Raw genomic sequence first — 22007 nt, 5'->3', positions numbered from 1 at the left:
AATTAGAGTGAAAATATGATTATATTTGCCCTGGGAGTTTTCTAGGAGAGGCGCTGAGATCCATAAATCTCCTGGGAAAATCGGGGGGTCGGCAAGTATGCAGCTGAGCCGCATCAGAGTGGTCAAAGAGCCGCATGCGGCTCCGGAGCCGCGGGTTGCCGACCCCTGCTATAGAGGATCAGAAAATGCAATGTTATATTAGAGGAGGCAATAGAAATAGGAAGGAAGAAGACATTATTACTAGAATGAGATTAGGACATACATATCTAAATAGTTGATTGAAATTGATGGGGAAACATGCTACAGGACTGTGTGACCATTGCCATCAGATAGAAAGTGTAAGACATGTTTTAATACATTGTAGAAAATATCATAGAGAAAGGGAAATACTGGGAAATAAGTTAGCGAAAGAGAATATTAGGTTAGCAGTGGAAGATATATTAGGATTGCACTCAGAACACACAGGTTATAAAGCAATACACCATTTTTTTTAAAAAACACTGGGTTAAATAAAAGAATATAGAGTAGGAATCCACCTCGATCCACACTCCATTACAGTAGGTGGCGGTAATGCTCAACACAAGGTTGCTTGCCAACCGCCATAAAAATCACAAGAAGAAAAAGAAGAAGAAGAAGAAGAACAGGAAATTTTATTTTTCCTACTTCCGGTGTGTTTCATTAGTTTCTGTCCCCCAAAAATGGCGAACGTTGCTGCTGTCGCTGCTGCTGCCGCCGCCGCCGCTGCAGCTGCTGCGGCGGCGGGTCGAGACCCAGCCGTCGACCGTTCATTGAGATCAGTGTTCGGTGAGGGCATTTTATACATTCTGTACTTGTTGACGAACACCGTGGGAGTCTTAGTACATCCCTGCTAGCTAGCTAGCTAACAAGGCTATGTTAGCCAGCTAGCTAACAGGATGTAAGAATGGCTGGTGTTTGTTAACTATGTGACGTCCTTTTTACACCAACTTGTAAGTAAACTTACCTACCTTTTTACATTTTAGTGGGCAACATTCCCTATGAAGCCACAGAGGAACAGTTAAAAGACATCTTCTCTGAAGTGGGACTTGTGGTTAGCTTCAGGTGAGTATTCATTTCTTCCCAGTGTTGGCGCCAGGAATTTTCTAAATGGCTCCCAGGGGCCCCGTCTAGTCATACAAATGGGCTCCCAGGGACCCCATCAAGTCATACAAATGGGCTCCCAGGGACCCCATCAAGTCATACAAATGGGGTCCCACAGTAACATTTTGGGGTCCCACTTTTTTGTAAGCGTTTTGAAAACAAATGATAAATGTATGCAATATCCTGTTATATCTCACATTGTGTTTTTGGGAAAAGGTTGTCATAAACGTTACTTCATTCATCAAAAAAAATAATTCAAAAGAAAACAATTTTTGATGGCATATGTATTCAGTTATAAACATTCATTCACTTTTCCTTCATGGATCTAAACTTTACCTCTGCCAGTGTTTTGATCTATATTGGTATTTACTAAGTTGTAGTTGTATTTATTTCAGTATAAAAGTGTAAAAAGTGTTTTGCTTGGTTAAGGAAATGATAATGGTGTGCCAGGGCATATACGCATATGACAAATGGAATTGATTATTCTCACCTGTATGTAGATCATCAGTCCTTTAAAAGTGCCACATCTACACTTTCATGGCAAATAATCAGAATAGTTTTGATTAAATAATAATGCCAACAAACTTAGAATTTAGCAAGTTAGTTTCAATGTCATTTAATAGAGTGGCACTCTAGCATTTCATCTCTGGCTTGGTGATGGCCATAAGCTGTGTGTTCCCCTTTAAGAATGGCGGTATGTGGGGTGAGTCAGTGAGTGGAGAGGGAGTGCTAGCATGTTCAGGAGTGTTACTAGCATGGTGGATGTCCGCTTGGCTTTGTGGAAAACATCAATAAAGAGCTGTAACAAATCAACGGCCTCGTCATTCCGACCAAAGAGCGGAACTGTAGGGGCCACTGCCGGGTAAAGTGGAGGGTGTTACCCCCGAAAATGGAGGGAAGGTCTCCCCTGCGCTCCTGGACCACAGTCTGGGAGCAGGAAAGGTGTAACAGGGTGTGTCTTGGTTCCTGGTGAGGCTGGATCTTTGAACATCAGTTGTAAAGGTGTTCTTTTTCTTGGCCCGTTTACATGGCGTGCAAAACATCTTTCATCTTCATTAGTCCGACATTTGCTGAAAAGTGGCTCCTGAAGCCACATTTCATTGAAGCTCGGCTTCTTGGCTTTATTGCTCGCCATGACCAAAACAATAACACGCGGGAGTCCTAACACCGGAAATGCAGTATTTGTGATCCATAAAACTTTCGGCGAATCAAAATGTAAGAAATTGTACCGTAAAGTTCATCACTTTGAAGTCGACCAATAAAAAGGCAATAAACGGGGCCGAAAATTTGACTCGGCAAATATAAACAAAACACTGTTTTAACACGGAGAAGGTAGGGTTGGTAAAAAAAATCTGCGTCCCTGAGGGACGCGCAGACTTGTGAAAATGCACGTCCTTTCTGATTTCAATGCGTAAAAAGACACAAAGTGTGTTAACGTTCCTTTGTTAGCCATTGTTGTAATCTACTTATAATTCATATACTGAATCAAATGAGAAGATAATCTATAAATTGCACAAATACAAGTTGATTACTTATATGATACATGCCTAGGGATGATACTCGAAACCGGTTTTCCCGGTTGTTTGATAAGATAAGAAAACCGAGTCCTCGGACTCGAATCCCTTTTTGAGAACCGGTACCCGTTATCGAGACCACTATGGTAAAGGAAAAGAGTTGATTCTTTATTCGAATCCCGTCCCGACCAGAAATGCTCCGTGGGACATCACAAGAAATTACGTCACGTAGCTCAGTCATTAGGCGCAGATAGCGAAAGCAGGAAAACAATGGACGGGAAAAAGCGCTCCAAGGTGTAATAAAGTTAAAAACAAAAGCTATCATCCATCGAATAACTTTACTGAGAGATATTAGCAGGGTAAAACACATGACGGACACTTTTACGACCAACCGGAAACATAGCAACCAGGCTAGCAACGCACCTCCTTTACGTCGCAAAGTTCTTAAAGCAACCGCAGCACATACATATATATACAACATATCTCCCTTTTCTAACTTTTGTTTTTCTTTCCTTGTAAACAAAACAAAATCACACTGTATATGTGTTGTCTGTCTAATTATAAATAATGCCGACGAGGCGTGTTGGCTGAGTTCTTGACGTTTACTTTCACAGCGTGGCAACATGCAACACTTTTCGGGGCTACCGCGCATGCTCGTAACTCCCGTTGCATGCTGGGTAGTGTAGTTGTTATATTCTCTCGCTCATAACATTTTTCCCCCTACAAAGAAATAATGTTAACTCAATAAAGTGTATTTCTTTTTTTAGCTTTAACTTTTCATTTTTTAGCATTGTAACCACATTTGCAAACAACTTTTCTCTTCATAGAATTTTCTTTCAATAAAGAAATAAAGTGCAAAAATGTCAAAGCATCATAACAAACAGTTATGTTCCAATAGCAGCAGAAGTGCACTTTTTGGAGAGCTGTATTATTTCCAGTTTTGTGCCCAAGGGACTGATTTTATTTAACACTATATTATTATTTATACACCTATAGTGATCACAGAGACAGCTAGTTTTTGTGTTACTGTATATATTTGTTTCTCTGAAAAATCCCACTTAATATACTTTGGGTAACAACAGTCAATATTTATTTATTTTATTTTATTTTTTTAGGTGGGTAACAGTCAATATTTATTTATTTATTAGATTTTATTTTTTTATTATATAATAAAAGTGAGCTTTTGTTAAACCAAATATTGTGTTTTTTTTTCCATATACAACAACCTATCTGGACTCGATAAGAGAATCGATAAGGAATCGGTTCGATAAGAGGATTCGATAATAGGCTCGAACTCGATAATTCCTTATTAAACATCATCCCTGTACATGCCTAAACTGAATTCTATTGTTGTATACTGGTATTCATGTTATATCGCCAATGAGATCATGTGCAGTGGGTTATGTACATGTTCATGTATTTGCATCAGGTTAGTGTATGACAGGGAGACGGGAAAACCTAAGGGTTATGGCTTCTGCGAATACCAAGACCAGGAGACTGCGCTTAGCGCCATGCGGAACCTCAACGGCAGAGAGTTCAGTGGTCGGGCCCTTCGTGTTGACAACGCAGCCAGTGAGAAAAACAAGGAAGAGCTTAAAAGTAAGTGTTGTGAAAACCACACATGCTACGTCAGGTATGAGCTTGGAAGTTGACTTTGTCCTTCACAGGTTTGGGAACTGGAGCGCCCATTATTGAGTCACCCTATGGGGACGCCGTGTCCTCAGAGGAGGCTCCGGAGTCCATCAGTCGAGCTGTGGCCAGTCTACCACCAGAACAGATGTTTGAACTCATGAAACAGATGAAGGTACTTCCATTTTTATATTCAGTCTATATAAGGTTTACATCTTTGTAGTGTGATCGCACCTCATCGATAAGACTGACAAAATCAATAGAAAGACTTGGGGCTGGGCAATTAAATGCTCGTGATTGATGATTGTGATCAATTTGCATTTGACATCCATCAAACATGGCAGAAGTTTCTGTTAGAAGATACCGCAGTAGTAAACAGTAGGGAAGCAATCCGCCTTTATTGACCGTGGTCCTGCGTGTGTCTGTGAATGTGTGTGTGATTGTGTTTGTGTCCATGTGTGTGCACGACCATCCCGTTCCACCGTTGCGACATGTTTAATGTTCAATCAGCATTGTGCCTCTTCCCCCTCACACAGCTGCAAGTGCAGCCCGAAGAAGAAAATCAAGAAATACGAGTAAAAGTAGCATCGAAGTTGAAAGAACATTGAGAGGGAGCAGCCACTTTAGTTTCCGTGCAGCTCAGCAGTAATCCTGCACATGCACAATGTCCACTACTGTATTGATAAACACACCCACTCATTTCATCAGAAAAATGCATTTTTACATCTAAATATTTTTAAGTCAGACTTTTTGTTCATGTGTCTGCAAAGATTCAACTCCTCTGACATAACTTGTACACATAACTTTAGGGATGATGTTTGATAAGGAATTATCGAGTTCGAGCCTATTATCGAATCCTCTTATTGAACCGATTCCTTATCGATTCTCTTATCGAGTCCAGATAGGTTGTTGTATATGGAAAAAAACACAATATTTGGTTTAACAAAAGCTCACTTTTATTATATAAGAAAAAAATAAAATCTAATAAATAAATCAATATTGACTGTTACCCACCTAAAAAAATAAAATAAAATAAATAAATATTGACTGTTGTTACCCAAAGTATATTAAGTGGGATTTTTTCAGAAAAACAAATATATACAGTATCACAAAAACAAGCTGTCTCCGTGATCACTATAGGTGTATAAATAATAATATAGTGTTAAATAAAATCAGTCCCTTGGGCACAAAACTGAAAATAATACAGCTCTCCAAAAAGTGCACTTCTTCTGCTATTGGAACATAACTGTTTGTTATGATGCTTTGACATTTTTGCACTTTATTTCTTTATTGAAAGAAAATTCTATGAAGAGAAAAGTTGTTTGCAAATGTGGTTACAATGCTAAAAAATGAAAAGTTAAAGCTAAAAAAAGAAATACACTTTATTGAGTTAACATTATTTCTTTATAGGGGGGAAAAATGTTATGAGCTAGAGAATATAACAACTACACTACCCAGCATGCAACGGGAGTTACGAGCATGCGCGGTAGCCCCGAAAAGTGTTGCATGTTGCCACGCTGTGAAAGTAAACGTCAAGAACTCAGCCAACACGCCTCGTCTGCATTATTTATAATTAGACAGACAACACATCTACAGTGTGATTTTGTTTTGTTTACAAGGAAAGAAAAACAAAAGTTAAAAAAGGGAGATATGTTGTATATATATGTATGTGCTGCGGTTGTTTTAAGAACGTTGCGACAGCTGCCGTAAAGGAGGTGCGTTGCTAGTCTGGTTGCTATGTTTCCGCTTGGTGGTAAAAGTGTTGGTCATGTGTTTTACCCTGCTAAAATCTCTCAGTAAAGTTATTCATTGGATTATACCTTTTGTTTTGAACTTTAAACTCTACAATCTGGGTCACCGCTTGCTGTCTGCCAAAGCACTGCTGAGAAGCACTAATATGTGGACAAGAAAATTAAAGATAATAATTTACCTTTTGAAAATGTTGTTTAGTAAATGTTAACTTGATATAAAAGTCTCTACATCAATGATACATTGTTTACTGCTGGATGTTTGTGATGACAAGAAAAAAACTAAATTACTTTGAGGGGAAAAAGTTGTTCTCTTTCCCCCCACAAAACTTACCAAAAAATGCTAAACTCTGGCATGTATTACCTGTACCTTTACTCCTCTAGTAAACACAATTATATATATGAACACAATGTTAGCATGTGTTACCTGTACCTTTACTCCTAGTAAACACAATTATATATATGAACACAATGTTAGCATGTGTTACCTGTACCTTTACTCCTCTAGTAAACACAATTATATATATGAACACAATGTTAGCATGTGTTACCTGTACCTTTACTCCTCTAGTAAACACAATTATATATATGAACACAATGTTAGCGAGTATTACCTGTACCTTTACTCCTCTAGTAAACACAATTATATATATGAACACAATGTTAGCGAGTATTACCTGTACCTTTACTCCTCTAGTAAACACAATTATATATATGAACACAATGTTAGCGAGTATTACCTGTACCTTTACTCCTCTAGTAAACACAATTATATATATGAACACAATGTTAGCATGTGTTACCTGTACCTTTACTCCTCTAGTAAACACAATTATATATATGAACACAATGTTAGCATGTATTACCTGTACCTTTACTCCTCTAGTAAACACAATTATATATATGAACACAATGTTAGCGAGTATTACCTGTACCTTTACTCCTCTAGTAAACACAATTAAATATATGAACACAATGTTAGCTTGTGTTACCTGTACCTTTACTCCTCTAGTAAACACAATTATATATATGAACACAATGTTAGCATGTGTTACCTGTACCTTTACTCCTCTAGTAAACACAATTATATATATGAACACAATGTTAGCATGTGTTACCTGTACCTTTACTCCTCTAGTAAACACAATTATATATATGAACACAATGTTAGCGAGTATTACCTGTACCTTTACTCCTCTAGTAAACACAATTATATATATGAACACAATGTTAGCGAGTATTACCTGTACCTTTACTCCTCTAGTAAACACAATTATATATATGAACACAATGTTAGCATGTATTACCTGTACCTTTACTCCTCTAGTAAACACAATTATATATATGAACACAATGTTAGCGAGTATTACCTGTACCTTTACTCCTCTAGTAAACACAATTAAATATATGAACACAATGTTAGCATGTGTTACCTGTACCTTTACTCCTCTAGTAAACACAATTATATATATGAACACAATGTTAGCATGTGTTACCTGTACCTTTACTCCTCTAGTAAACACAATTATATATATGAACACAATGTTAGCATGTGTTACCTGTACCTTTACTCCTCTAGTAAACACAATTATATATATGAACACAATGTTAGCGAGTATTACCTGTACCTTTACTCCTCTAGTAAACACAATTATATATATGAACACAATGTTAGCGAGTATTACCTGTACCTTTACTCCTCTAGTAAACACAATTATATATATGAACACAATGTTAGCGAGTATTACCTGTACCTTTACTCCTCTAGTAAACACAATTATATATATGAACACAATGTTAGCATGTGTTACCTGTACCTTTACTCCTCTAGTAAACACAATTATATATATGAACACAATGTTAGCATGTATTACCTGTACCTTTACTCCTCTAGTAAACACAATTATATATATGAACACAATGTTAGCGAGTATTACCTGTACCTTTACTCCTCTAGTAAACACAATTAAATATATGAACACAATGTTAGCATGTGTTACCTGTACCTTTACTCCTCTAGTAAACACAATTATATATATGAACACAATGTTAGCATGTGTTACCTGTACCTTTACTCCTCTAGTAAACACAATTATATATATGAACACAATGTTAGCATGTGTTACCTGTACCTTTACTCCTCTAGTAAACACAATTATATATATGAACACAATGTTAGCGAGTATTACCTGTACCTTTACTCCTCTAGTAAACACAATTGTATATATATGAACAAAATGGCAGTTTGTCAGCTGTTAGCATGTATTACCTCAATCAAATATTGCAGAAATGTCTGTTACAAGATACTGCAGTAGTAAACAGTAGGGATGCAGTACTCTGTATAATCCTGCTTGGGACAATCCGCTTGTAATTAAAAAAATAGTGTGACATTACTCAAGATGGAATGATATAAAAATCATTGTGATAACACCCAGCCCCAGAAAGACTAGACCAGGGGTCGGCAACCTTTACCACTCAAAGAGCCATTTTGGCAAGTTTCACAAATTAAAGAAAATAATGGGAGCCACAAAAAAAAAATTAAAATTTAAAATGAAATACACCGCATACAAAGCTCTTTGTGCTATGTTTACCAGGGGTCTCCAACACACGCACCGGCACGCACTTTAATGTGGAAATTTGATGTTAGAGCGGCCTGCGAGTTTTGAATGAATGGCGCTTGATAGCGTCATACTTGCCAACCCTCTCATTTTTCCCGGGAGACTCCCGAATATCAGGGCATGATGACACTACTTTTGGCGCCCTCTACAGCCTGCCCTAGCAGTGTACCTGCTCGACCACATGTGGAATGCAGTTTCAGCTTGTTCACAAAAGTGACAGCAAGGCGTACTACCTCAGCAGCCACACGTTTTACACTGACGGTACCAATACCCAGAATCCCATGCAGCTCTAACTCTTCCGCTCAACCAACGCACGGAGAGGGGGGGGGTTGATGTGTGGGGGGATTTGGTGGTAGCGGGGGTGTATAATGTAGACCGGAAGAGTTAGGGCTGCATGGGATTCTGGGTATTGGTTGTGTTGTGTTTATGTTGTGTTACGGTGGGATGTTCTCCAGAAATGTGTTTTTCATTCTTTTTTGGTGTGGGTTCACAGTGTGGCGCATATTTGTAACGTAACAATGTTAAAGTTGTTTGATACGGCTACCGTCAGTGTAAGCTGTGTGGCTGATGAGTAAGTATGCTTTGCTGTCTCCTATGTGTGCAAGTAAAAGCAACATACAACTTGTGGCCGGGCTGGCACGCTGTTTGTAAATGCTATAGAGGACAGTTACTGCAGTGCAATTAGGACACTCCCTTTATTTAGTAATTAGAGTGTAAATAGGATTATATTTTCCCTGGGAGCTACCTATGAGAGACACTGAGATCCATAAATCTCCTGGGAAAATCGGGGGGGGGGGGGGGGGGGGGGGTCGGCAAGTATGTAGCTGAGCCGCATCAGAGTGGTCAAAGAGCCGCATGCGGCTCCGGAGCCGCGGGTTGCCGACCCCTGGACTAGACATACTTCCACCAAGTCAGAACACAAGGTATGCTTAAATATGTGTCACTTAAACAAGGTGGTTACTCCTCCCACAGTGCATAGTACAGAAAGCAGATGAGAAATGACATGATAGCATATAAATAATATAAAAAAATAGGTCTTGGCCATATTGCTGAAATTTTTGTATTATTTTTATTTTTTTTACCACTGTAAAATTGTATCACGATACAAATGTTTTATATTGGTTGATATCTATGATTAAATTTTTTTAATGACCTATGGGAAATATGGACCAGGAGAACATTCTGAAATCACAATAAACACTTGACAACCTTTTTAAATTAAGGTGCAAAAATAAGGAATATGTAAGAGATGCTTAATAAAGTGTAACAAAATAGCGCAAAGTGTGAAAATGTAAACAGAGAAACCTGGCAAGAATTTTTTTTTTTTTTTGCAGGTTTACTGCCAGGATGTGGTCTGTGTAACATTTATTTGGGCTGTTATTCTTATTTAATTATGGAAATGTACTTGTCATGCAGTAATTATTATTAAAATATTATTGGACCAAATTATAATTTTAAAGTCGCACATTTTGTTATGTTGTTATTTCTTTTATTTATACAGTCCTGGGGCCGTACTTATCAAGCTTCTTAGAATTACTCCTAAGAAGTCTGCTAAGAGTTGACTTAAGAGTAAATAAATTCTTCGCTGAAAGCTGCACTTAAAAGTTAGTTATCAAGCGTCTTACTCACACTTTCAGCGAAGTGTAGGACTGAATCTTAAGTGTCACACTCAGAGCTGAATTACGACATTACTATGTGCCGTAAACGGAATTTTAGGTGACGCCATTTCTGTGTCCATAGAAATGACCAATCACGGAATGGAATCCGTTGTCTAAGAATAAAGAAATATCTTGGAAATATTTAAGTGGACAATGGGAGTGTATATTTTGACAATAAACTACAAAATAATACAAAACAAACTAGTCCCCGCCGGCACTCACGCTACCGCTCCCTCTCTTCTGTCGCCCACACACTCACTGACGTCACTCACCTCACGGCCACACACATACGCTACTGTCATAACATTTTCTTTCCAATTCATTAATTAGGCAACTAATTTGAAACTGGTGTGGGTGGCTCCATATATACTAGCCCACTGCAGACACATGCAGAAATCAACAAGGAATCGAAAAGTATTAAATCTGTGACAAAAATAATATCCGCTCTGTCTAAACGATACCGTTTGATCAGCTGCTCGTCATCAAACAAATCCAGGACATCGTTCCGCTCCCTGAATGTTCGCGCACGTCTCTCTCGCCTCAGTGCCATCCCCTGCTGGCAACTCCTAACCACTTAAGACACCTCTGAAGGTCTCTTAAATATCGTGGAGAGTAGGAGTGATTCTTAGACTTAAGAACGTTGATAAAAAGCTTTTATTCTTAAGTTTGAGAGTAGGACTAAATTTCGCAAATTCTCAGGACTTAAGTGTAAAATGGCACTCTAAGAAGCTTGATAAGTACGGCCCCTGAGCTTTAGTTCCTACCTGTTGTTTCTGTACATCTGAATAGGGAAGGGATGAGGGTTGAAAAGAAAACATGAGCGCAGGGAAGGACTGCGGTCCAGTTGAAAAAATCCAAAAAACGTCCGTACTGTCGAGGTACTGTCGGGGGGACTTTTCTGGTTTTATTTTGCTTTCTGCAGCACTCATTTTTAGCTTCTTGTCTCACTCCATGCAGAGAATCAACAGCAAGACAGCCAAATGGTGCAACCAACCTTGATAGTTGGTCCTGTTATTTGATTGGCTGTTTAGCGTGTCCCTCTTACTGCTCAATGGTCACTTCCTGTTTTGCTAGCTTATCAGACCACGAGTGCCTTTGTTCATGCAACCAACCTTGCTTCATTCTTTCCGTTTTTTTCCGGCAAAAAAAATGTTTACATACTGAATATACATCTCAAACACTTTTTTTTATTGACATCGGTTACACTAAATTGGCCCTAATGTGAGTGTGAATGTTGTCTGTCTATCTGTGTTGGCCCTGCGATGAGGTGGCAACTTGTCCAGGGCGTACCCCGCCTTCCGCCCGATTGTAGCTGAGATAGGCTCCAGCGCCCCCCGCGACCCCGAAGGGAATAAGCGGTAGAAAATGGATGGATGGATGGATGTGTCTATCCCGATTTACATGATCATTTTATGGCTACAATTTTTGCAATTTGCTTGTTTTCTAGGAAGTGTTAATGGTAATCACTGCCATATGAACTGTTTCCTCCCTGCAGCTGTGCGTCCAGAACAGTCCCCAGGAGGCGAGGAACATGCTTCTCCAGAACCCTCAGCTGGCTTACGCTCTGCTGCAGGCCCAGGTCGTCATGCGCATCGTCGATCCTGAAATCGCCTTGGTGAGAAACACCAACTTGGAACTGAAAACCATGGTCACTCTTTTCTTTCCACAGCTGTGCACTAATGGTACTTTTTATCCATATGTGGCAGAAAATGCTTCACCGCCAAACCACGGTCCAGTCGCTGGTCCCCAGCGGTCAAGGAGGAGCAGCAGCAGCGCCCGTCAATCCAGCACCAGCACAGCCCAACACTCAGCAGCAGCAGCAGCCTGTGGTATGAACTTTGCATTAGTTGAAGCGCTTACAACCACAATATTACACTGAGTAGTCATTACTACACTAACATGTTAAGTCTACTGCCAAACTAGTCAGTGGTTAATACTGTATCGTATTTTTATTATTGCTATATTAGTCAATGTTGTTTTTATCCGGGTATTACACAAGCAATGAAGTACTACTACATTACACTAGCCCAGGGGTCGGCAACCCGCGGCTCTAGAGCTCTTTAGCGCCGCCCTAGTGGCTCTCTGGAGCTTTTTCAAAAATGTATGAAAAATGGAAAAAGATGAGCGGAAAAAAATATATTTTTTGTTCTAATATTGTTTCTGTAGGAGGACAAACATGACACAAACTTCCCTAATTGTTATAAAGCACACTGTTTATATTAAACATGCTTCACTGATTCGAGTATTTGGCGAGCGCCGTTTTGTCCTACTAATTTTGGCGGTCCTTGAACGCACCGTAGTTTGTTTACATGTATAACTTTCTCCGACTTTCTAGGACGTGTCTTATACCACTTCTTTTTCTGTCTCATTTTGTCCACCAAACTTTTAACATTGTGCATGAATGCACAAAGGTGAGTTTTGTTGATGTTATTGACTTGTGTGGAGTGCTACTCAGACATATTTGGTCACTGCAAGCTAATCGATGCTAACATGCTATTTAGGCTAGCGATATGTACATATTGCATCATTATGCCTCATTTGTAGCTATATTTGAGCTCATTTAGTTTCTTTTAAGTCCTCTTAATTCAATTTATATCTCATGACACACTATCTGTATGTAATATGGCTTTTAATTTTTTGCGGCTCCAGACAGATTTGTTTTTGTATTTTTGGTCCCAATATGGCTCTTTCAACATTTTGGGTTGCCGACCCCTGCACTAGCCAGTGACCTTACTATTTATCACAAGGTTTTTTTTAAATTTAGTAGTTATTTTATTACACAGCTAGTTTGGACTACCTATTGCTGTAGTACTACACAAATAGTTGATGCTACAATATTTATCATTAAATGACCATTACTGCTACATTAACTTTATGTTAGACACATACAATCTTGAATTATTATAGAATTCTCTACATCACAGACTGCACATTGCAACATAACAATGCAGTACTTTGACATTTGATATTATATCATTACACAAGTATTTGATGTTTATTACTATAATATTACACACAAGCTAAATTTGCTGTGTTTTTACATGGGATTTTGTATTCTTTAAATAGATAAATATACATGACCCTTTCGCAGGAATTAAACATACTGCCAGTGTTTCTCCCAGAATTCCAATATACTTTCGGGGGTGCGGCCAATATGACGTTGTCATACAATTTGCATAATCTGAGACGATGCATATATTTTTTTTTAGAAGGCTAAACAATGTTTTACATATAGTTAAAAACAAATCTGTTATTAGTATTACAATGTTTGGCTGTGTTTGAATTGTTGCTACAATGAAACAAACGCTGCTCTGTGTTCTGCCCTCCCTGAATGTTGGAATTTAGTTTGCCAGATATGTCAACTGTTCTTTGAGTTAGCGATGGGGGGGAAACACTTGAGGTATTTTTTGAATGAAGTTGGTGTTAGTTTGCAGGGCTTTACCACAATCACTACATGCACTGGTAACCCTGCGCAGTAGTTAGTTTGCAGTGCTTTACCACGATCACTACATGTACTGGTAACCCTGCGCAGCAGTTAGTTTGCAGTGCTTTACCACAATCACTACATGTACTGGTAACCCTGCGCAGTAGTTGGTTTGCAGTGCTTTACCACAATCACTACATGTACTGGTAACCCTGCACAGTAGTTAGTTTGCAGTGCTTTACCACAATCACTGCATTTACTGGTAACCCTGCGCAGTAGTTAGTTTGCAGTGCTTTACCACAATCACTGCATTTACTGGTAACCCTGCGCAGTAGTTAGTTTGCAGTGCTTTACCACTTCAGTGCTGACATTAGTACTCAATGTATTTGATCAGGCTGGAATGCACGTCAACGGAGCACCTCCCATGATGCAGCCTCCCAACATGGGTGTAGTCCCTGGAGCCATGCCTGGACCTGGACAAGGGCCGGCCCCGGGACTGGTTGGCCCTCCAGGTAATTTTCCTCCAAGGAGTCAATTGCATCACTTTCTTTTAGCGTTAGACCACAATGCTTTGCTGCTTGTTAGTTGTTTAAAAACACTTTATTTCATTCATTCATATATGCAATGTTTTCCTTTTACTGTTATTTGTCCTGTTAAACTTGCTGAAAATGTACAACTAGGATGTTCCTGCTCCTTCCTCACTGCAATCACAAGGGGGCGCCACAGCCTTGTAAAAGTGCCCTATGTGTGCTTGAATCCAAAGGTTCCACTAGTCTCAATGTCCTCAACTGCCAGCTTTTCTAATGTCATTCAATTTCCATCTCATGGAAGAATATCGCCAGCACGCTTCCAAGATCCTCTTAAAGTGCCGCTTTGCTCTCTTGAGTCTTGTGTTCTTTTCTGCTTTTAATGCTGGCTCAGGAAACCTTCAGCATTCTCCCACAGGAGCGTCTGCACAAGCTGCTATGGAGCGGCCGCAAGGTATCACATACACGCCAAGGTGTATGCATTTGTCCTATTCTGCATGCATTTTCAACCCTCCAGGTGCGCATTGTGTTGCCTTTTGCCGCGTTCAAATTCCAGTTCAGCTGCAGAATCCCGGTTAGCTCCTCCAAAATGTGATTGGTCTAGGTCTTTCTACATTATTGTACAGGTCAGGGCACCTTCTTCTCTTATTTACGACATTTGCAGTAAAAGTGACGCAACACATCAATTAGTTGCAGCTTCAATAACACTCCCCTTCATTTCTTTAATTGCCGTCCTGCGCCCGCAATGAAGGAAGCTCAAGAGCTATAAAACATGGTGTCTAAGGTGCGTCCTGAGGGCCATTTGCAGCACACTGTAGACTTAAAATGAAACAATTGGCTAAAATCACGAAATGATTTTTTTATGTCCACTCAGGCAAATCATGTAGATCAGGGGTCACCAACCTTTTTGAAACCAAGAGCTACTTCTTGGGTAGTGATTAATGCGAAGGGCTACCAGTTTGATACACACTTCAATAAATTGCCAGAAATAGCCAATTTGCTCAATTTACCTTTAACTCTATGTTATTATTAATGATTAATGATATTTACACTTAATTGAACGGTTTAAAAGAGGAGAAAACCCGAAAAAAATGACAATAAAATTTTGAAACATAGTTTATCTTCAATTTCGACTCTTTAAAATTCCAAATTCAACCGAAAATAAGAAGAGAAAAACTTAAAAAAAGAATTTATGGAACATCATTAGTAATTTTTCCTCATTAAGATTAATTTTAGAATTTTGATGACATGTTTTAAATAGGTTAAAATCCAATGTACACTTTGTTAGAATATATAACAAATTGGACAAATTTCTAACAAAGACAAATCATTATTTCTTCTAGATTTTCCAGAACAAAAATTTTAAAATAAACTCAAAAGATTTTCAATTTTAATTAATATATTAAATAAATTTAAATATAATAATTTTAAATCATAATAAGTTTGAAGAAATATTTCACAAATATTCTTCGTCGAAAAAACAGAAGCTAAAATGAAGAATTACATTAAAATGTATTTATTATTCTTTACAATAAAAATAAAAAAATTACTTGAACATTGATTTAAATTGTCAGGAAAGAAGAGGAAGGAATTTAAAAGGTAAAAAGGTATATGTGTTTAAAAATCCTAAAATAATTTTTAAGGTTGGATTTTTTCCTCTAAAATTGTCTTTCTGAAAGTTATAAGAAGCAAAGTAAAAAAAAATGAATGAATTTATTTAAACAAGTGAAGACCAAGTCTTTCAAATATTTTCTTGGATTTTCAAATTCTATTTGAGTTTTGTCTCTCTTAGAATGAAAAATGTCGGGCAAAGCGAGACCAGCTTGCTAGTAAATAAATACCATTTAAAAAATAGAGGCAGCTCACTGGTAAGTGCTGCTATTTGAGCTATTTTTAGAACATGCCAGCGGGCTACTCATCTGGTCCTTACGGGCTACCTGGTGCCCGCGGGCACCGCGTTGGTGACCCCTGATGTAGATGATCTATATCTGCTGTACACATTTACTGTGTTGATACTTCCATTGTTGCCTTATTTAAATTAGACTTTATTCAATGTTTGGCTAGTATTTTATTTAAACAAACCCAAGTTTCTTTTAAGTAATATATACATGTATCAGAGCTGTTAGCTATTTTTGGAGTTAATCATAGAACTGGCACCCAAGTATTGATTTGAAACGAGAATCCTTTTGAATCAAATTGTTACCCCCTAAAAATCGTGTGGTGCCCCAAAGCTTCCTATTTGACATCCCCGTTTTAAAAAGACTTCACTGTTCTATTTATGTCAGTAGTTGTCAAACTTTTTTCTCCCAGTACCAGCTCAGAAAACACTTGGCTCTACTAGTACCAGCCATAATGACCAACGTTGAAATGCAGTAGTGTAGTAGACCTGAGCATTCATTAAAAACAAGGCAGAGGTTTTATTTTACAAGTGTATCTACACGCTGTTTGAATATTTAATTTAGTCATTCTCTGGCGTACCACTAGATGGACCCGTGCGCCACAGTTTGAGAATCACTGGTCTATATGATTTGAAATACTTGTGGTAAGTCACATTAAGTATTCTCACTGATGCAGTGCACGATGGCGGTGGGTCGGCAGGTCTGGTTCTGCAGTCAGGGTGTGAGGTGCTTTGATCCCACAATTTTATGGTGTTTGGCCGCTGATTGGTGTGCAGTGGGACTTGTGTAGAACTAGCAGGAGCGCTAAGACAATTAGGAGTTTGAGAGGAGAATCTGGGCAAGCGAGCCAACGATGGCATTTCTCTCATATTGCGGCCGTGAAACTGCACAAGAACTGGCCGCAGATGTGAGGAGGGTTCAGGCACACTGCGAGGGTGGTGACCACGGCAACTAGGCTCCTGTCTGTAAAAAATGAAGTACTGTGCTGTTTAACAAATGGAGCACAGAGTAATAAACAACTGCTTCAGTAGCAAAATGCATCTTTGACATGGTACTTACCTACCCACAATCTGACAACACATCCCATACTCCCATTACTTGACGCATGATAAAGTATGAAACGCTATTAACCCGTCGGGCCTTTGTCACGGCTCTGATACTACATCAAAAGGCGGAAAATGGCCTGTTCGAAGTTGTTCCTCCATTTTGTTGGGCTGTTAATACAGAACAACAACAGAGTTAAACGTCTGTTCAACAGTGTTCTCTTACTACGGTGTCAGTACATCGCTGATAAATACTTTCAATTAGGGATACATGCTGCCTATTCCCATACCGATTATCCATGAGTGAGATCGGCCGATACCAACACAGATACCGATCACATGTATTAACTGTACATTTTTCAAAGTATTTATGGTGACTGCTATTGACAGTTTAACTGTATCAACAAAACTAGTGCCTTAGTCTGGTTTCATTACATACAATTGTTTGAGCAAAACAAAGTAAATAGTACACAATAACTAACCTAAAAAAAAAAACTATTATCTGTTGCTCTTCTGTATCCAAGGAATTCTTCCCTAAATGTGTAAATATTAACAAAAAAACACATGATTTTAAGAAAATATAAATATCTACCTAATCATTCTCATCTAACGAGACTACCTTTGGTGTCAATTTATGGATGGATCCACCCTCCTTATGTGACGTACACGTCTGTCTGTGACAATGTTGACACTACAGTCTTATTCATCTACTGGTTTACATCTGTGTTGTTTCAAGCTAGCTTAGCTAGCCTGCAACATGTTTAGCACCGTCCTAAAACTTGATAATGATACTGAGAAATGCAGTTTCTCTGTGTATTGGAGGTTGTTATTATTAACTAAGGGGAGTGCCTCTACTCTGTATGGAGATAAACATTTAGCTGCTAGCTAGTCAACCGGGGGACTAAAATGAATAGCAGTACAATCCAGATCGGCATTAATTGGCAAAAGAGATGAATGAAAATCGTCCGTTCGATGGGCACATCCCGACTTTAAATGTATATCGTTTTTATAAAATATAGGCCTGAGTTCATCAGGCATTTCTTATCGCAGTGTGGCGATGAACAAGCAAATGTAGGCTCTTGCATTCAGAGCAGTCCGTCGTCTTGGCAGACTGCTGCTGTTCCTAGCATCCGTGTCACTAAAGGTATAATTAATCTAAGTGGCAATCTAACACTGACACACCCTCTGACAGCAACATTCCCACACCCAAAACAATAGTTAGCAGGAAGTGGCTTTGCTGTTCTTTGACTTTGCACTGCAAGTTGTCTATAATTTCCATGGTTGATGTCCATTTGTGTGTTGTGGCATCTCTGCTTACCACCTCTCACCATGACTTTGTTCCCTCTTGTCATTGTTTTTGACCCATTAGTCATAAAATACTCTGCCCACCTGAAAAAATACTCCGATCATTTCACTGTCACATTTATCTTTGTCCAAATGCGCACTGATTGTTTTGGTTTCTCAGGTGGTTGTTTTGGAGTAAAACCTCAAGTGTGTTTAAAATTGCACTTTAACAATAAGAGTCCCAGGATGTAATCATAAAATGAGGCAGATCAATAAAATGAATGATTCACTTTCCCTGTATTCCGATTATCCTGGCACTCCCTGAGGTTTTACCGTAACCTTAACCGTACCAATTTAGTCAAGCTCTTACCAAAAATACTACTCTTACACGTTTGCTGGTCACATGGCCTGTTCTTACTGCTCATAATGCTTTCTCTCCCTTACCCTTTTGACTTTTTGGAAAGTGTCCACTTTTTGAATAAGGTGCATCTTAGTAAGTGCTACACTGTTGTGCTAGTGCACATTCTGAGGAAAATATGCTAATATTTCTCTGTTAAATGAAGTGATTAAAAATAGAAAATATATCCATAAACTTAGATGGATTTATCTTTTTTTCCCCCCTCATTGTATTGATAAACCTGTAATTTACAAACCGCCCCACTAAATATAGTAACTAGTGGGTTTTTTTGCGATTTCAACCACTTACATATTGGAAAGCACAGGAAAATGTGCAATTTTACGGGTTGTCCCAACTTTTACAAAATGTAAGAATATGGGGAGCCACTTTCATACATTGGTGGCTAGCTGGAACCTTTCTAGTGGGTACTCAGTGGTGGTTTTCCAAAAAAGGAGTGTAGGTGCCACTAGACATCTTAGCTTCATGTTTATAGCTGACAAAGCAAATTATATATTTTGTTAATAATTCATCCAGTTTATATTTTAGAGGTGGGAATCTTTAGGCATTTTTTATCGATTCCCTGAAATTATGAATAGCTTTAGAATGGGAATAAAAAAATGGTGATTTGGATGTGAAACGATTTTTGAGCCCCCCTACAATATGCAGAGGGCCAATGAAAAAGCCAACTCAAAATAGTCCACAGGCCGCATTATGCACACCCCTGCATTACTCACTATCCAGTGACAAATATAGTCATCTGTTAATAATGTGGACCAGTACTTTAGATCAGTGGTCCCCAACCACCGGGCCGCGGCCCGGTACCGGTCCGTGGACCGATTGGTACCGATTGGTAAGAAATTTAAAAAAAAAATAAAAATTTTTTTTTCATTAAATCAACATAAAAAACACAATATATACATTATATATCAATATAAATCAATACAGGCTGCAGGGATACAGTGTAACCACACATGATTGTATTTCTTTATGACAAAAAAAAAATAATTTTTTTTTACTACCCCCCCCCCCCCCCCTCCCCCCACCCACCGGTCCGTGAGACACATTTTCAAGCGTTGACCGGTCCGCAAGTACAAAAAGGTTGGGGACCACTGCTTTAGATAAGGGAAGTAGTTCACTCGTTTCAAACAACTTTTTTCTTAAGGTGGCGGCAGTGTATTTCTTTCTAGAGGTTTTTAAAGGCGTGCGTTTGGGTTTTCATTTTGTTCCTTCTCATTTAGGAGGAGGCGGCATCCCCCCCAGAGGTCTCCTGGGCGACGGCCCCAATGATCCCAGAGGGGGCAGCCTGCTGTCCGTCACAGGAGAGACCATTGAGCCCAAGTGAGACATTAGCACTGTTAGCGTTAGCATGCTGAGGCTTTACCAATAAAAGGTGTCTGTTTAAGTCGAGGATACATGGGGGCACCTCCTCCCCACTCTGCGGCGCCCGTGCACATGGCCCCAATGGGAGCTGGACCACCACCGGATATGAGAGGGCCTCCTATGGACATGAGAGGCCCGCCTATGGGTGAACCCCGAAACATGATGGGTGACCCAAGAGGGCCTCCTATGATGGAGCAGCGGGGACCTCCGATGGAAAACAGAGGTGAGCTCCAGCGAGTGGAAATGTTGTTTGATTATATGTGGTCATCAGGAAACTTGAGTCCAAGAGGTTGACAGTTTAAAGTAGCAGTAGAGTGGAAAATCAAGTTGCCTCTATATTATCATGTATATCTGATTTATGACACCAAAAGACTTCCAAAGTTTGCGAATAAATAAATAGAAGCCAGTCACGTGATTGTGTGACCTCATTCTAGGAAACACAGGTCTCTTCCCCATCAACAACAATGCTACTAATCAAGCAGATTTTGTGAGAGCCAACAATTATTATGAGGAGATTTATAATCCAGGGGCCGTACTTATCAAGCTTCTTAGAATTACTCCTAAGTCTGCTAAGAGTTGACTTAAGAGTAAATAAATTCTTCGCTGAAAGATGCACTTAAAAGTTAGTTATCAAGCGTCTTACTCACACTTTCAGCGAAGTGTAGGACTGAATCTTAAGTGTCACACTCAGAGCTGAATTACGACATTACTATGTGCCGTAAACGGAATTTTAGGTGACGTCATTTCTGTGTCCATAGAAATGACCAATCACGGAAGGGGATCCGTTGTCTAAGAATAAAGAAATATCTTGGAAATATTTAAGTGGACAATGGGAGTGTATATTTTGACAATAAACTACAAAATAATACAAAACAAACTAGTCCCCGCCGGCACTCACGCTACCGCTCCCTCTCTTCTGTCGCCCACACACTCACTGACGTCACTCACCTCACGGCCACACACATACGCTACTGTCATAACATTTTCTTTCCAATTCATTAATTAGGCAACTAATTTGAAACTGGTGTGGGTGGCTCTATATATACTAGCCCACTGCAGACACATGCAGAAATCAACAAGGAATCGAAAAGTATTAAATCTGTGACAAAAATAATATCCGCTTTGTCCAAACGATACCGTTTGATCAGCTGCTCGTCGTCAAAAAAAAAACATTGTTCCGTTCCCTGAACGTTCGCGCACGTCTCTCTCGCCTCAGTGCCATCCCCTGCTGGCAACTCCTAACCACTTAAGACACCTCTGAAGGTCTCTTAAATATCGTGGAGAGTAGGAGTGATTCTTAGACTTAAGAACGTTGATAAAAAGCTTTTATTCTTAAGTTTGAGAGTAGGACTAAATTTCGCAAATTCTCAGGACTTAAGTGTAAAATGGCACTCTAAGAAGCTTGATAAGTACGGCCCCAGAACCTTATATTTTTGAGCCCGAACACAAAGAGGATGAGTAATAGGTTTTGGAAGCAGTGTGATGGATGCAGTTTCATTGTGACACTATAGCATTAGCAGCATTGCTAGATGCTAAACATACAAACTAACCATTTTAAACCACAATAAAACAAACACTTAGTATAATATTTCCACTCTCGTTGGGATGTCGACCGACAAGACGCTCACATGATTCTGTTTATATGAATTAGCAGCATTGCTAGATGCTATACATACAAACTAACCATTTTAAACCACAATAAAACAAACACTTAGTATAATATTTCCACTCTCGCTGGGATGTCGACCGACAAGACTTTAAGATTAAA

General features: G+C 39.1%; 1 protein-coding gene across 3 annotated transcripts in view; it reads left to right on the top strand.

Annotated features, from left to right (window-relative positions):
• Positions 1 to 652: 652 nt before the first annotated feature.
• The window catches only part of cstf2 (cleavage stimulation factor, 3' pre-RNA, subunit 2), a 25308-nt gene continuing 3953 nt past the window's right edge, over positions 653 to 22007 (top strand). For 2 of the 3 annotated variants that reach the window (XM_062043980.1, XM_062043981.1), the window contains exons 1-10: positions 653 to 804; positions 1002 to 1080; positions 4063 to 4232; positions 4301 to 4437; positions 11782 to 11901; positions 11993 to 12115; positions 14105 to 14222; positions 14632 to 14691; positions 20098 to 20197; positions 20263 to 20462. In XM_062043980.1, the coding sequence (XP_061899964.1) occupies positions 699 to 804; positions 1002 to 1080; positions 4063 to 4232; positions 4301 to 4437; positions 11782 to 11901; positions 11993 to 12115; positions 14105 to 14222; positions 14632 to 14691; positions 20098 to 20197; positions 20263 to 20462 (1213 nt within the window). In that variant the 5' untranslated portion in view covers positions 653 to 698. The remainder of the gene's footprint in view (positions 805 to 1001; positions 1081 to 4062; positions 4233 to 4300; positions 4438 to 11781; positions 11902 to 11992; positions 12116 to 14104; positions 14223 to 14631; positions 14692 to 20097; positions 20198 to 20262; positions 20463 to 22007) is intronic. The other variant, XM_062043982.1, reaches the window with a different exon arrangement.

This window comes from Entelurus aequoreus, linkage group LG04 (assembly GCF_033978785.1).
Source record: "Entelurus aequoreus isolate RoL-2023_Sb linkage group LG04, RoL_Eaeq_v1.1, whole genome shotgun sequence".
Lineage (NCBI taxonomy): Eukaryota > Metazoa > Chordata > Actinopteri > Syngnathiformes > Syngnathidae > Entelurus > Entelurus aequoreus.
This window is presented reverse-complemented; position numbering and strand designations above follow the sequence as displayed.